This window comes from Buteo buteo, chromosome 8 (assembly GCF_964188355.1).
Source record: "Buteo buteo chromosome 8, bButBut1.hap1.1, whole genome shotgun sequence".
Classification (NCBI taxonomy): domain Eukaryota; kingdom Metazoa; phylum Chordata; class Aves; order Accipitriformes; family Accipitridae; genus Buteo; species Buteo buteo.
In genome coordinates, this window is record NC_134178.1 from 35,506,583 (window position 1) to 35,524,153 (window position 17,571).

At 37.6% G+C, this 17,571-nt stretch overlaps 1 protein-coding gene across 4 annotated transcripts in view; it reads right to left on the reverse strand.

Annotated features, from left to right (window-relative positions):
* Positions 1 to 612: 612 nt before the first annotated feature.
* The window catches only part of NECTIN3 (nectin cell adhesion molecule 3), a 69,969-nt gene continuing 53,010 nt past the window's right edge, over positions 613 to 17,571 (reverse strand). Inside the window, exons 6-9 of one of the 4 annotated variants that reach the window (XM_075034106.1) lie at positions 15,129 to 15,267; positions 13,649 to 13,730; positions 1,386 to 1,448; positions 613 to 837 (exon numbers count right to left, since the gene is read on the reverse strand). In XM_075034106.1, the coding sequence (XP_074890207.1) occupies positions 832 to 837; positions 1,386 to 1,448; positions 13,649 to 13,730; positions 15,129 to 15,267 (290 nt within the window). In that variant the 3' untranslated portion in view covers positions 613 to 831. The other 3 variants (XM_075034105.1, XM_075034108.1, XM_075034107.1) reach the window with 3 other exon arrangements.

Genomic DNA, 17,571 nt, shown 5'->3' on the forward strand with positions numbered 1-17,571 from the left:
ACAAAAAGTTTCTGATGCAAGGAAATTATTTCACTTCTAACAAGGCGGGAAAACACAGAACATATGTTATGAAACAGCAAGTCAGTATTTAAGAGGTAGTCTAGTTGCTCATTTGACTGGGCGAGGTAGAGCTAGTTGAGAAATCAATAGCTAAGGCCAGTCAAAATGATAGTTATCCCAAGTTTTGCAAGATGCAAAAAAAAAAAAAAGACTCTCAGCCTGCGACTGCTTATGTCACCAGGGATTCAGTTGTCTTCCTCATATTTACTCACTTTTACATAGGTAAGGTTATTGTAAAAAATCCGTTCAGGGAGAGAATGCTTCCAGAAATAACCAGGGAAACAGCTTAACTACATTTTGGCACAAGTCAACTGATTCGTCTAATTTACACATCTTATGACTACGAAGGTTAATAAAGCTAAACGTCTCTCCTCTTTTGGCAGGTTGATATAGCTACAAAAACAAATACATACCAAAGACTAGAAGCAAGTTAAGTCTTAAATTCCATAGGGTTTACCTATATAAAAGCCTCCATGCAAATTCTTCCCACAGGAAAAAAAACCACAATTATTTTAGAGATGAAAACCAATGAGACACATCAGTCATATAGTCAACAGGTATTAAAACCCTTTTATCTTAAAAGTTAAGACATCTGGGTACAGAATCATACATAATGCTCCCTTGGATTGATGTAGACTCTTCCAAGTCCTGAGTTTTGCGGGTATCTGCTGCTCCAATTTTTGTAGTATGTTTGCTGATAAACAGGATACATATGCTGAAGACCTTCTTGTTCCTGTGGCTCTTCAGTCTCGCAAGTAAGTTGCCTTCCATTCACAGCTTTCTAAACACACACAAGCAGTAATGAATTTCATAGTTCCTGTATAGAACCTGCAACTCCTATTCTTGTTAAAGCTTTAAGCAAGCTAAAGGTGCGTGATCTCCAAAATAGTCCTATGAATTAAGAAACATGAACTTCAAAATTCCAATCACTAACAGATATGACAGAAGTATTAGTAACTATCCAGAGTTAACCTCAAACTTTTGTTTCAAAGTAAGTTAGATTTTAAAGCTCAATAAATCTAAAAAGCAGATCGCAAACTATGAAAACACCTGTCAGCACTTCTGTGCTTTGTTATTTTATTCAACAAAAACTTCAAAGCTGTAGCATTGGTGTATTTAAATTAGTCAGCTAAACTACCTAGGAAATACAGGATATTAAAATGATATTGACACATTCTACTTCACGGATAGCAAACCCACACATCCAACAGTTTTGACTAGGATGGACAAATGTAATTTTTACACAAAAACCATCCTTATAAGCTTATTTTAAGGCACAAGATGAAATCAAAGCTTCAGTCAGGAATTCAAGCCATATTATTTACCATATGCTGCAAGTTTCCAGCATCCTTCTCTCTGTACTGGCTTTGCAAAGCAAAATGTTCTTTCTGAAAGAAAAGTTACAGCGGAAACAAGTCAAAATCCAACACTGCAGAACAGGTTTGGTTTATACAAAAAGTCATCACAAAATATACTCTGCCTTGTGAAGTGTCTTAACTGACTACCATTTAGAATACTTCTTACAAGCAGAAAAAGAGATGCTATTGTCAATTTAAGAAGTGTTATTTAGACATTTAATTTTTATTAATTTTTACTTTTTTATTTAAGCATAAGCATGTTTAAGATTAAAAAACCTTTCTTTTAACATGACATTGACTTTAGATAAGCCACAGGTTAAAAACAACGTAAAATCCAAAATCAGTTATAAAGTTTTCACAAGCATCATATGGATAAGTGCCCAGTCTGCTATTGCACAAAAAATATTTAACTGAAATGGAATTGTACAATACTGAGAGTAGAAGGCAGTACATGGTTGTTTCTTAATTTGATAGAGTTAAACAAAGTTACTTCCTACTGAAAAATAAAAAGCTTCTAATGAGACTACCCAAAACAAATGAAAGAAAATGCTTTTCAGTACAAATTAAACTAATTTTATTTTCCCCTTATTAATTAAAGCAGCATAAATATATTTACAACTTGCTACTCAAGTTTGCTTTGCTGACTGATTTTTCCAACTGACAGTCCACACTGCCTAGATGTTTTACCATTAGCTTTTTCTGTGAGGCCTAAAACCTGTTCCTCAAAGTATATCGCTCCAAAATATTATTTCAGAGGCCTACAGCAAGGCCTGATAGCTAGATGTACACAAGGAACTAATTGGCATTCTACTCACAGGACAAGAGCTAACAGCAACCACAATCCTACCAAACACGTATCACATGAATGCCCTACATCTCAATGTCAATTGTAGGTCTGCTCCTATTGTTCAGCATGGCTTGCTAATAAAAACAGCCATATACACAGTAAGTTCTTCTGCAACTCACATAAGAGTCGATTGCTTGATTCATTAAGTCCGTTAGTCCTTCGGAACACTGGCTATGCTAGAAGAGGAAAAAAACCTAAACCAACTTACCATCCAGCTGGGTCCTGCTACCTGATTTCCCTCTCCTACTTACAAAAGTAGTCTTAGAAAGTCAGTGTATTCTGCAGTTATTTGCCCTTTGTTGGTTCCCAAAGAACAGTCCCACTACCAAAATCAATATAGTTTTACAGACTGCTTAACATTAAGTTTCAAAATTCTTTAGCACCACATAGCTATTACAGTAACAAAAAAGTCTTAAAGCTGACGGTGATCTAGTGAACAAACCATTTGAGAGGTGCGGCTATCACTTCACTTTTCAGTTAGGTCTCATAAGCCCCATAATAAAAGCAGAGGTTCTCAGGTAGCAGCTGGCCATGGCTTTCTGCCCTACCTATACCTCTTACATTCCATAACAAAACTTCCCGTGCGTACTGGGACTCTGTGACAGGTTTATGAGCTAATGCATTGAGTCTGAACATGCATAGCAAACACGAACATTCCCAACAGTGTGACCACACTTTGGCCTGACAGAAGTGCTTACGTTAGCCTTCAATTTGAGAGAACAAACGCCTATCAATAAAATTACAAGTACACAAAAGATGTAACATCTGTACATTATGTACTCCTATCCATTAAAATATATAAAGCTTAAAGAGAGAAGACATAACTTCTAGGTAGAAAAAAATATCTTTGAAAACTTCTCTACCTTGTCAACTATATTACTTCTGAAACAGTTGGTCTTTATTAGTACTCCTGATATTTTAAGGAGTCCATAGCTGTGGCTTATTTAGTATACACTTATTAGTAGCAACTAAAACCATATTCAAGTACACAAATGCTTCATAACCAGCTAGGCTGAAATCATCTAACTTTAAGAAATAATACCAGATGGAAGTCTTGCTCATTGTACACATCTGAAAAGTGAGCTCCATATAGCTTATCTATACTTAAGAATGTATGGTTAACATGCACATATAAAAGTAGTAAAATTTATTGGTAAATGCTATTGTTAGAAAACCAGCACTACTGGCATATAGATCAGCACACTTGCTGTGCTCTTGGAAGTAAGCTAGAAAAACACAGCAGAAAGGAACTTCTTCCAGAGTTCACCCAGACATTTTGCTGAATTCGAATCACCCATACTGACACCTTGCCTGAACAGTGTTTGGAGAGACTATTCAAAAGCAGCTTGGACCACAAACAATTTTACCAATATCTTCTCTGCTCTTCTATTAGCAAGCTTTTCCAACACCTAACACAAAAATCTAATTTTTGCAAAGAAGGTTTTTTTTTTTGGTGGTGTGTGTTGTTGGATTTCTTTGTTTTGCTTGTTTATTTGGTTTTTTTGTCTTAGCCGAAGGAGAGCAAGTAGAATTTTGTTCTTTGTAATGGTCCTTCACTCAGTGGGAAGGACATCATGTCCTCCAAATACTTCTTTCAGAATGGCCAATTGTTTCCTTCAGTCAGTACTCATGTACCAATCATGATTAACACTGTTTAAGTGCTCTGCATACCTTCTGATATTCTCAGTGCTTAAAGTAGCAATTTGGTCCCATCTGAAAAGGCAGACTACTGCTAAATTTGGCAGCTGTTGGAAGACAAGAATAGATGTTTATCTGAGTAATTCACCACACTGACCCAATGGGAGACGGGAGGCATCTAGATTTTGCTTAGATCTCTCCCTCACAGGATCTTGGGACTTTTACCGCTTGACTCATGATCCACTAGCAGCATTTCTCAATGAAGTTGTTTCCCCTACCCTTTACTCTGTAAAGTTCAAGCCCTCCAATCCATTCTCGTTCCTCAGTCATCTTCCTTCTAGACAAAGAATCAACCTTCTACCAACCTCCGAGATTGTTTTGGAAAAGATAGCAAAACTCCTGGAAAACAAGTAATTCCCATTTATGCTGTGTAAAGAACGTAAGTAAAAGAAGCTTGCTTCATAGTAACATACAACTAAGTATATCTGGGTCAAGTATAGGGAGCCTTCAATGACTATGTATCAGATTTTTTCAGAAAACAGACAACTCCACAGCTTAATACTGCTTGTTTTAGCTTCAGTCTGTCACTAGCCACTTTCACAGCTTTACCATTGCTTTGCCATCAGCAACCTGAAGGTAGCCAAGCAGGCAAAAAGCTGAAATAACATGACAGCAGCTGAAGACAACAGGCTCAGGTATAGCTAAAGGGAACAAACAGGTACCTTGAGGTTAGGTAGTCACTGGTCTAAGAGATCAGAGTGATGACTTGAAAGGTGAAGCTTTATGGACAAGCAGAACACAGCCTTAACAGTTGTAAGAATATGACAAAATGGAAGACATTTTGGGACAGACATATGGTGCCTGTAACTGTCTCTAAAAAGAGAGGACAACCGCACTGCAGCAAGAGCAACAGCATGAAGAAAAATCATCAATCAAGGCTAGCAAAGAACCATCACATCAAGAAGAGTTCCTTTCTGCAATGGTTCATATCAGAACAGAATACTAACAGCCTACATTGTGTACAGTTCATAATAAACCTCTTCAGACTAACAATAGTTGGATATAACAACTTCTTCACTACTTAAGTCAAACAGGTCATTGTTTTTGACACCTGCCTACATACATGAAGTTGCTGAATATTTCCATGCAATTAGTAGTTACAGCACTGATCAGCTTATACACATCTTGAACATGCAAAATAAGTTAGAATTTGAGCTAAGCAGAAGAGCCCAGACCTAGAACTGCCTCACTGCACAAGAGCAGAGCACCATATCCTCAAGAGGACAGACAGTATAAGAACCTTCCAAACAGACCAAACAGCTAAACTCAATTAACTTACTTACAAAACCATTTTGTGGCTGTTTATATACTTACCTCTAATTTGACTGTATCTCGGAGGAAAAGTTCTACTCATTTTGGGAAGAAATGCTTCCTTGCCCTTTTTCTGGGCTCCAGCTAATAAATACACTGCACACACTACACAGAACACACTTGAATGTGTATTTTCAAATCCCAAGGAACTCAGTTCTTTGTTAGGCATTTATGGTTTCAAACTATCCAAAGTGGTAGAAAGTATCTAAATGCTGCATTTTTTTTTTCTTCTTAACCTTAATTTTGAAAAAGAAAAACTCTACTGCAACTATACATTTGCATCTCTGAATAAAGGTGTTGTTTTCCAGGTAAGATTTAGTACAACTGAACACAATTCCTCCTGAGTAGAAAACCTTCCTACAACTGAGTCAGCTCACTGTCAGAGGAGCCAGTTTTGATTCCAATCACTTTATCTGTTATTTAAACCTTTTCAGGAAGTAACGCTTCACTAAAAATAGCATAAACTCAGTATTTTTACAGTTACACTAATGTCTAATGGCACTATGGGAAAAAAAAGGATGAACAACTATAACTAGCTGTCCCTTCTAGACCTTCATACAAATGAGACATTGCAGACTAGGAATTTTTCCCCCTTCCTGTTCAGTAGCAAAAAAGTTTGATTAAGTAAGAGTTTAAAGTCTCATTGAAGACAAACATAAATAAACCTCTTCCTGAATATTAGATGCAATGTCTGAAAATCCCTACTGGTTAAATCTTCAATGTAAACAGAGGTCTGCATGTATTGAACTAATACTGTAGTAGATGACTTGATATGTTTATGAAATTATCAAGAGCCAATACAGTACAATCATTTCAGAAATCACACTTTGATTTGTTTGCTTTCAGTTTAATTAGGTGTTTCGTATCCTGTCCAGTTCAAAAGCTGACATTTAATATATGAATATGTGCTATCCCTATGGATTTTCCATGTAACAAAAAATTCCTATTGACACTGAGTGGAAACAAAGCCTCACAGAGGCACCACAGAATGAATCAAGAGGTGTGTGGTAAGAGATCAATCATTAGCCCAGTTCCACCAGTCAAGCTCACTTATCTCTTCATACCTTAAGTGGCTTTCAGACCTAAGGAACCATACTGGTTCCGTATCGAAATTCCATTTCATTTTGGATGTATTGGCATAAATTTTGGATAACTCCTCTGTTTCTAAAAATCACTTTAACTTTCAACAATAATTCTACATGAGCAGTAGCTTACTTATAAAAAGTTAATATAACACCACAATTTTTAGATTAGACGGAGTTATATATTGATTATAATGTCAGCTACTTAACACAGATTTGAAACCTCCCTTTCCAAAAAATTTTTTTTCTCACCATTATGTTGGAGTAACTTTGTAAGTGAAATGGGCTATTTCCAAACATGCAGTTAATCACCAACTGCCTTGGTTAAAGAACAGTCAATTTTAATTATACCAAGCAAAGCTACCTTATAATTATGATTTAGGATACAGCTTACACCATGGTATCATTGCTCCTAATTAAGTTCTTCCCTCTATGCTACACTTCACTAATAGTATAGGGGCAGAATAGGCTAAAGAAACAGTTTTTGCACAACTGCATATTTGTTTGTTTTGTAATTCCTGCTCTTCCCAACAGCCTCACGGCAGTAGCAACACCACAAAGTAGCTAAGTTGCATGTCTTACAGCAGAAACCCCACCACCCCCAACAAGTATTCATACAGGTAGGTTACATTTGCAGTGGTTACACACCCACGTTCTTACCTTCAAAAATGTTTTTGAAAAGAACCCCATCTCAGCAATGTTTCATTTTCTCCTCCTTCCCCTTAACTTTTTACTTTTCCACATTCATTATTTAGTTCAACTTCTGAAGTAATTTTGAGTTACTTAACTTTTAACATGACCTGCAAACGCATTGTGAAACAAGTTAAAAAACCATTGTCTAATGTTTTCTTCTTTCTCCACTCCTCCAGCAGTTCTTTTCCACCATGTCATGGGCTTATTTTTCCAACTGTTGTTTGTCATGTTTGCACTCTTGTAATTCCTTTTAAAAGAAGTTTTTTCCCCCCCTGCCCTTAAAGTCACACTGCTTTTGCTTCTCAAGTCCTAGACTGCAATCTGCAGACCAATTCTGAGAATATGCTATTAACCACTTACCAAAAGGAGACATTGCTCTTTCATACCTGAACTAAGAGCATGAATTTACCACACAAGGCGGCAAAACACACACAGGGAACAAGAACCCCCACATCATCACCAAAGGCTAATATTCTGTGAGCAACAAAAATATGCCTGCTCAATTTCTACCAACAGTGGATTTGGACAAACACTGGAAACGAGAACAGGAGATTCAATTTAAACTAGAGACAAAGGAAATCATCTCATATAGCATGAAAACACAACACCTCTGCTAGAGAAAGGAGTTGTACCTTTTACTGCAATGGAGCAAGTGATAGAACCAAAATCATCAGGTTCTGTCAAAGAAAACTGGTGCTGAGCTACAGTGTTTCTATGCAAGATGACACAGTGTATCTGGGGTTTTGTGCTTCGATACTTAAAATAGTTTGCATTGTCTTTACATTTTGCAGAGTTTCATAAAAGCATTGAGTTTTACTCTAAACATGGTCCTTCTCAAACACTCCTTTAAAAGCCTGAACCAATTATCTCAACATCTTCATCTTACATTTTCTCATCCTTTCCAATTTAGAAATCTCATTACAAAAGCGTCCACTAATAAAAAAAGCTTCTGCCTCATTCTAGTCACTATCCAGTTAATGGTTTTTATCTATTGTAAGATCCTTTATCAATACAGATGAGTTTACCTAGGCACATTTTGTACTTCCTTCCACTCAGTCTTGTTTGCCTAAACAGCTCTTCAGTCTAAGGCAAATTATTACAATAATGCTTCCTTTTTCATCAAGGAAGGGACATTCCCACCTCTATTAAGACCATTAGGAAAAGAACTAGACAAGTTCAAGAGAGCCAGAATCTATAAATGAATCAATATAATGCTATGTATACGAGTACTGTGCGTGATCTTTTCACATTTGATCCAGAAGTATCATCATTCAGTAAATGGTGTTATATGCTTTTATTGTGCTAATACAATTTCACCATCTTTTCTGTTTTGAATAGGAAAACAAATATTACCATTAAAGAACTTTAGCATTTGTCTGGGTTGCTTGACTAAATACAAGAGGTATTCTTTTAAGTTGCAAGTCTAAAGTCAGTCTTGTCATGGCTAGAATTACCTGCTGGGCTGTATTTCCCTTCTCTGCTTTTATTTCTGTTGCTACAGGAAAGCCTTATTGAATTCTGAATGTTTCAAGGACTCTGAACATTCATGCATCGCATTATACAACACAATTATTTTTCCTCTTTACTTCAGAAGCACCTGTCAAGCTAGACTTCAGTTCTTTCACAATGCCAAAGACTGTCCATCTCCGTCATGTTTCTAGGCAAGAACTTTTGCTTCTTAGCGACATATTTTTTGAAATACAGTGAAACTAATGATTCAAAGGATTGCCTGAATTAGCACTCCCTCTCCCACTTTTATAAATATTATGCAACAGAGGAATTTCTCTTTAAGCCACTGGAATTCTTCCATTGCTCAACTTTCTCTTGATCTGCCTCAAAACTTAGCTGCCAAGCAGAGCGCCCTCTCGCACCAAGGACGTAACCTTCAGGCTGCTCACTGCCCTTTCACAATACATGCAAAAAATAGTTCTGAGTAACAGAATAGTACTTCCGTGACAGTGATTATTAAAAAAACCACCCAGACAAAAGCAATAGCTATGTTGCTAAAAAAGCTGATAAAGGTGAACCTACAGTCTTTGCAATTATCGTGGTTGAAGCCCAGCCAGCAACTAAGCACCACGAGGCCACTCGCTCATTCCTCCCCGCTGGTGGGATGGAGAAGAGAAAATACAACAAAAGGCTAGTGGGTCAAGATGGGGACAGGGAGGGATCACTCACCAGTTATAGTCACAGGCAAAAACCAGACTCAAATTGGGGAAAAAAAGACAAAATCAATTTAATTTGTTACCAATCAAATCAAAACAAGATAATGAGAAGCAAACCCAAATCTTAAAAACACCTTCCGCCCACCCCTCCCTCCTTCCCAGGCTCAACTCCACTCCTGATTTTCTCTACCTCCTCCGCACCAGCAGTGCAGGGGGACAGGGAATGGGGGTTGCGGTCAGTTCATCACACATTGTCTCTGCTGCTCCTTCCTCCTCAGGGGGAGGACTCCTCACTCTTCCCCTGCTCCAGCGTGGGGTCCCTCCCTCGGGAGACAGTCCTCCATAAACTTCTCCAACGTGAGTCCTTCCCGCAGGCTGCAGTCCTTCACTAACTGCTCCAGCGTGGGTCCCTTCCACGGGCTGCAGTCCTTCAGGAGCAGACTGCTCCAGCGTGGGTCCCCCACGGGGTCACAACTCCTGCCAGAAAACCTGCTCCATGGGCTCCTTGCTCCATGGGTCCACAGGTCCTGCCAGAGCCTGCTCCAGCGCAGGCTTCACAGCCTCCTTCGGGAACCCACCTGCTCCGGCGTGGGGTCCTCTCTCCCTGGGCTGCAGGTGGAGATCTGCTCCACCGTGGACCTCCCTGGGCTGCAGAGGGCCAGCCTGCCTCACCATGGTCTTCCTCACGGGCTGCAGGGGAATCTCTGCTCCGGTGCCTGGAGCATCTCCTCCCCCTCCTTCTTCACCGACCTGGGGATCTGCACAGGTGTTTGTTTCATTCCAATCTCCTCCCCTGCCGCAGGTTCCCCTTCTTGAATATGTTATTGCAGTGGTGCTGCCGCCATCACTGAAGGGGTTGGCCTGGGCCAGAGGCAGGTCTGACTTGGAGCCGAGGAAGCTTCTAGCAGCTTCTCACAGGAGCCACCCCTGTAGCACTGCCCCTCTCCCCCCCGGCCCACTACCAAAACCCCACCACACAAACCCAATACAACAGTAAATAAAACTATTTACACCACCATTTTTTCATTGTTCCACTTAATACTCCTATGTTTTGGACTTCTGCCTTGCTCTTTTAGGGCCATAAGTGAACAGTTCTTCTCAATTCTTCATGTGAATCACATGAATACATAAATTGGTATCTGCAAACACCAGTACAGAGAAGTTATGAGTACTCAGTTACATAGTACTTCTATATACACGTAGCTTATTATTTAACATTAGCACGTAAACACTAATGCAAACTTAAAGTATACTTAAAGCTTCCAAGTCTGAAGGAGTAACTACGAAAGACATTGGCTATCCAGTATTATCAAGTGTCTGCAACATCCCCCTTCATTTTAATACCAACACCCATCTACTCAAATATGGGTAAAATCTAGTTAAATATTGACTGCTGGGACACAAACAGGAGAGTTTCAGCTTATTCAGTTGCATCTGGAATACTTCACAAGATCCAAAAAAACCTACTGTGCATGATTTGAACAATAACTGTACAGATGATTGAAAAATGCACATTACATATAACAACCAGAATCAGCTTAAATTGAATCAATCCACTTACAATCCTCAATTACTGTATTCAGAAGACATCATTTAAGTTCATTCCCTCTTAACTTTACCTTGCACCTTCGTGCAGCCTATCATTTCCACTCAGATTGAATTTGATCATCTATTGCTGTTGACAATGCAGTGACACTTCACCTACAGTTCTTTTCAGTGTAACCAGAAGCTTACATCTGCACTATTTAGAGGCTCACCAGCATGCTTCTCATTTATGACTAGACAACGCAGTTCAAACAGCATTTAGAACATAAATCGTGTGGCTAGTACAGACTTTTAGTCTAACAGGACAAGACATAGTGACAGGCTGCTAACTTGCTTCTTTTACCTTTTTAAAGCTATTCAAGAGTTGGCTTATTACACCACAAGAATGCAACCAATCACTTCTTGGCTAAAGCTAGTATTTTGACACTTATTTCTATTAGATAAAGCAGAAGCTCTTGCCTCAAGCATAAGAAAAAGTACATGTTGATTATAGGTAGTATCAGCTAGGAAAACAGCCTCCAGCTCCAGTTCTTTTCAGTTTTGGACTTCCACAGAAGAGAAAAAGAACAGGTACACTAACAATGTTATGCCAACGCCATTATTTTTAAATAAAGCATAGTAAACATGTAGCCTGAAAAAGAACTAGATCTTTCTCTTCCCTTTCCCAAAACAACTTAAAACTGTATTTATCCAGCTTGAGGGAAATGAGTATTAGATTCAGTCTGTTTAGTGTCTTTTCTTTATTTACAAAATATATTTACATAAAGCATTTTATTATATGTTCAATAAAGACTACAGTCAGCTTCAGCTTTTCTTAGTTCTTCAGTATTCACTAAGGGAAGCCACAGTAAGCAAAACCAAGAAAGAATTCAGACAGAAGAGTTCTGAAGAAAACAATAAAGTATGCACTTTGAGTAGCCCTGTAAAGGATAAATAATTGCATTTCTTTTTGTTGTCATTTTGCTATCTAGCAGCACTACAGATGCACAAATAACACAGTAATCCGAATAACACAATAGTCCATATCTTCTGATTCTACAAGATGATCTTTTACTGTAATATGTAAAGCATAGGATTGTATTAACAGAAGCATGATTCAATCTTGCATTTGTTGAGTATTTTAGTGACAGAAGAAAGAGTTAGCAGAAGATGCCCAACCTGAGCATAGAAAAAGCAGCGTCTTCACTATCATCTTAGGTGTTATACCACCTTCGAGATCAGAAGACAAAAACCTATTATGCTTTTTGCCAACTAAATGTTTTATAACTTCATAATATTATAATCATCAGGCTGCTACTAAAAGTAGCAATGGATCTCAGAAAATTTTCTTGCTTCATTCAGCAACAATATTAGCAAGTATTACTCAATGGAGTATTTGTAACACAATATTCTTTTCATGTGTTACTTTCATGAGAAAAAGGAAAGCTTTTATCAGCAACTCATATTTGGTGAGCTTTAGTAACCAGCAATTACATTAAGAAAATCTACAACAATATTTTCAGCATTACTAAGAACTCTATCAAAATCTGTCTTGAAGGTGAATGGATAGGGCATCCCTCTATCAGAAAAAAAGGCTTCTACAGGTCCTTAAAGCTGCAAAGGTATACCAGAGCATTGGAAAAACAGTATTGCCTGAATTACCTCAGTCTTATCATTCAGCACATCAGTGGTTAGAATCACATTATTGATACAAAGTACTGAAGACAGAACAAAAATCCCATTAAGAACAATTACAATCTAATTATCAGTAATAGTGATAGGTGATGCAAGTTTTCTTCAGTGCAAGCAGAAATTTAAAAATCAGACTGATCTAATGTATACACCCCCCCCCCCCCCCCCCCCCCGCCAAATTATCACTTTAGGGGCTGCAGTCATGTTCTATAGTTTTCAGGAACAGACTCGTTTATTCTATGAAGTGTAATAATCGATGCTGTTAACTGAAGCCCTCTGCCATGAACAGGTCCCTTCTGTGTTGCCTAGTGCAAAAGAAACCTTCTGAATTCATCTGGAGTTTCACAAGCAGTTCAATCCAGTACAACGCCATGCTGTAGCTAAGGTCAGTCCTATCCTTCCTTGTTCCTCACTTATTTTAACTGTCTCATTTGCTAGAATTAACTTTCCAGTATATCACCTCTATGATGCTGTAATATCAGACTACACCCACACAAACACTAAATGCTGGTAAGGAACTTCATTGCCTATTGTTGTCTTGTTGGGACAGCATTACTTTAGATCACATGAAGCTACCCCTGAAAGCATACTAAAAATTCAAGTAACTGTCACAGAGTTAGTACAGAGTCTTTTGTTGCTGATAAAGATAAATTCAAGAAAAAGTATCAAATTAGAAGGTATATAATTGCAAGCATTTAAAAGTGATTTAGTGATCTTCACTGGGAATCAAAACCATACTTTGGTAGATGAGCTATGCCAAAGCCCAAATTCCAGTATATCCCCACCACTCAAACCTTAACAGCTTAAAAGAAGAATGGCAGTTGTTACTAGCAAGGAAGGTGATGATGCTAAAGTCACTTAAGTTTAGCAAGTATATTTGTTCCCCCATATGAAGATTGTTTTATAAAGCTATATATATTCTCTTAATCACCACACAATTTCAGCTATAGCTTTTTCTACTTCAAGAGGAGCAGAGTCTGTCAAACACTGAGACACAAAAAGGATCTATTTACCCATTTCCTGACCTTTAAGGATGACTTTAACACCAAGGATGTAAGATTCAGATATCGCATATGTAGGGAAACTTCTGGCTTGTGAACCAACAATTGAGAAACTCCATACATCACCAGAAAAGCAAAATCAGACTAAATTAACATAATAAAGGAAAGTTAACACTTCTCCTACCTTAATTTGAGATGTATATAACCTCTTACTCACCTGAAGCATAGCTTCTTTCTGTGGTACAGGGAATGCTCTCTCCTCACAGGAGGATGGTTTATGAGTGGGTGGAAGATCAATCCTGTAGTAAAGAAAGAATGAAATATGACATGCTATGTTTGTGAAGTCCAATTGAATGGTCAGATATTATTTATTTTAGCTGCCAAATCATCCAACAGTCAACATTCAGGGACACACACATTTCAGTCAGCAATGACACATATATGAAATATTGTAATGTTAACACATCCACCCCCGGCAATAATTCAGCCACACACTTTTCGTAGAAAAGCACCACCTATAACTTGTTTTTTAATGTGTAAGGTGTTAAGTAGACTGAACTCTACCACACACACTCCAACTAAGTAGGATTAGGGACTATTGGTATCTATCATCATTTCTATGTTATGAGATACAGCTTGAGCAACATTTGCTACTAGAGTCTTTCTTTGAAGAGATTTTGAGAAAGCCTTACAATGAATTATGACATGCAAGATTTCTCTATTGTAACTTTCTCAGTGAAAGCAAATGGTTATAAAAGAATTAAAATGCTTAAGACTATTCATATAAATTCTGTAGCTGAAGCATTTCAGAGAAACAAACAAGAAAACAATATTTCTAACCATGTTAGAAATTACTCAGTTGTAGGAAAACACTTGACTCATCTCGCTAGCTCAAGAGATTCGAATGCTGAAACTTATTTTATGCTAAACACTAAGTTATTTTATTCTACTCCTCATTAAGTATATGCAGACACGACAGACACTTTCATTTCTCATTCAGTTTCAGTGTTAACTATATATGGCATGTGTGAAAAGACTTGTATTTACAGATACTCAAAGCTATCATCACTCCTTATGCATGTTCCAAGCAGAGTCTAGACACCATTTACTTGAACTAGAAAATTTTTTTCAGACTTATTTTGTTTGCTTGTTTTTGTTTGACCATATTGGATGCTTAAAAAAGTAAACCACATGTCTGCACCAGAGACTTGAAGAAGCAACCAACATTCCAGAAAGCACATTAAGTCAATCATTTCCAAGCACACGTCTGTGGGTGCTTGCTTCATTTTACACATATATCAGGATAAGCCTTAGAGAACCTTCACTTCTGCAAAGCGTGGTCAATTTGTTCTCAGGTTAGACCTACAGTTACGATAAACTAGTAGTCTCTGGCATCAGTCAAGATGGACCTCTCCCCTGCCCTCCAATTCAATCAATGAGCATCATCTTCCAAAGAAAACCACCAAACCCTTCTGAAGAGATAAAGAACCATATTACCTCTGAAGTCATTCTTAGCTTCCTTTTTTTTTTTTTAGAAATGCAAGTGATTTTACATTTGTCTACTCTGAAAATACAGCCCTGAAATTATGACAGCTGAACAGCTGCTAAGGAAACTCAGACATTTAAATTCCTGTATAGAACAAATGCTTTTTGCATATTGCTTTCAATTAAAAAAAAAAAATCCAACACATACTCACACTTTGTCAAGATAGGATGGCCTTTTTTTCCTTGGGGTCAGCAGCACTGTCACAAAGATGGTAATGATAAAAAGAGCAAGGACTGCTCCAATCACAGCCCCTGCTACAGCAACAGAAGATGTCTGCTTAAATGGCACATCTGCAATGTGATAGCATAGATTACACCTTTAAGAAGTTCACATACTTTCAATACTCAGATAAGCTATTTCAGCATTGCTCTGAGAAGTGTTTCTTCCTTCCATGACCAAAGAGAAAGCCTCGTCCTGCACTAGCACTCTTGCAGTATTTGCTCCAGTCACCCAATTAAAAAACTGGTCAAACTGAGAGCTCATGAATCACTAATATGACTTAAAAAATTTCATTGACTACTTTTAATAAATACTAGCTGCATACTTTTATTTTTGATTTCAAGGCAAGACGAAGTTACAGAACACATGCGTTGCACTTACATGAGCAAATGAGGTGTTAATTCAAAAAGCTAGACAACTATGGCTTTACTAGCAATCTTTCTTTAAAGCCACTACAGTCTGCAGAAAGGAAAAAGGGAAACTTAAAAGCAGGGGAAAAAAGATATACTACTATGAGCAATGAACACGCCAACTCACTAATACTTTGCTTACATTTATCAAAGCAACCCCTAAGACCACCTATCACCTCTAGGACTTCACACTTCAATCTACAAGAAAGTCATTTTTATAAATAAGTTTTATCAAGGCGGGAGAAAAGCTTTTTTTTCTCCTTTTTTAAATAATTTTTCTTTTGACCTCAGCATTATCAAATCTGATGTTTAAGAACTCATACTAAATTAACACACTTGTCAGTCTTTGAAGGTCACCCATTTCACTATGCTACAAATTCAGTAAGTTTTAAGTCTCACAACACTGAAACCTGCTAGCATACTTGAATTCAGTAACATCACTGTTTCAAACTTGCACCAATAGGCCTATCAAAAAGTTGTACAATTAAAATAATTCATGTTACCTTCACTAAAATGTTTTCCTGTAAAATATAGGTAGCATATAGAAATAATGCTCTGATCTACATTGATTACTGGATCAGGAAGGTAACAACAAAGTAGTTTAAAATTAACACAGCTCTATACTTGTAACATATTTCTAAATGCAGTTTACTTCAGCTATTTTCCTTCAGAAATAATCATATGCTGCGTTTCTCCAAATACCACACAACCATCCTCTATTTAATATCTTACCAGAAGAAATTTTAAGAGCTTCTTAAGCTATATATTCTATCCACAGGTCAAAAAGCCAAAACTATGCAATATGTTTTATCAATTACTCATAACTCTAATGCTGTTCTGCCTGTATACTGGAAATCTGGACAAAGTCATCTTTTTCTCATCCCTCATTTAAAAAAAAAAAAAACACAACAAAAAAATCCCAAACCAACCACCTTACTTCCAATCTGATAAAGGGATTCCTGTCCTCTCACTGCACATGAAAGACCTGACAGCAATACTCCCCTGGGATCACTCATGCACGTATGTTTAAGTAGCTTGAACAAAACTGAAATAAGCATTTTTTGCGACTGTCTTAAAGTTAAGGGATAAAGTCATAGAATAACAACTTGCAGGAAGCTAATTCACTCCAGAAGACTAACGTAACACCTTCAGTGGTCATTGTTCTATTTCACAAAACAGCTTTCTTGGCATAAGCTCTATTTGTCCATCAGATAGCAGTCTATATACATAAGAACCATAATTTTCATTTTCTCCTGAAGAATGGGCACATGAATCAGTGAAAGGCTCACTTAACCACTGCATTTTAATTGGTTTAACTTTAGTTTACACTGGGTGTCCTCTTCTTGAAGTGAGAAAGTTGCAGGTAACTAGTACACACTGTTAGGTCCCAAATTCATGAAGATGCTTCAGTCTTGTGATTACAAGAGAAGAGTTTGACTGTTTCATACTGTACTAACTTTATAGTGCCTTTTTTTCTGGTGAATTCTGCTATAACATTAAAACACCATGAAGTATTATACTTTCAATGAAAGTTCAGCCATTGAATCCCATTTTGGGTGAGATGACAATAGCCACCTATTGACCTCTGAACACCAGGAAAAACAGCAAGATCCCAGCAAATGTAGCAATATACACAAACTGAACTGAAGTGCAATTATCACAGGGCTCACTTAATTTGCTTTTTTGACTTTGGTAAAAAAAGTAGGCATGAAAACTCTATCAAACCAGCGGAATGATCAGAAACCCAGACTACCATGCCAAGCTGAACAAGCCAAAGAGCACCTAAGATGCATGGTGCCAGCTAAGCAGCATTTTAACCACCAGTTGGTCAGAAATAGATGGGAATTGATTCACTCCAAGAAATATGGTTAAAGCAGAGCTACAGCAACTGAAAACAAAAAATGAAAAATTTTTTTTCTTTTTTTAAAGAATGTGAATCCTAGATAGTGTATCAGCTGTGGTTAA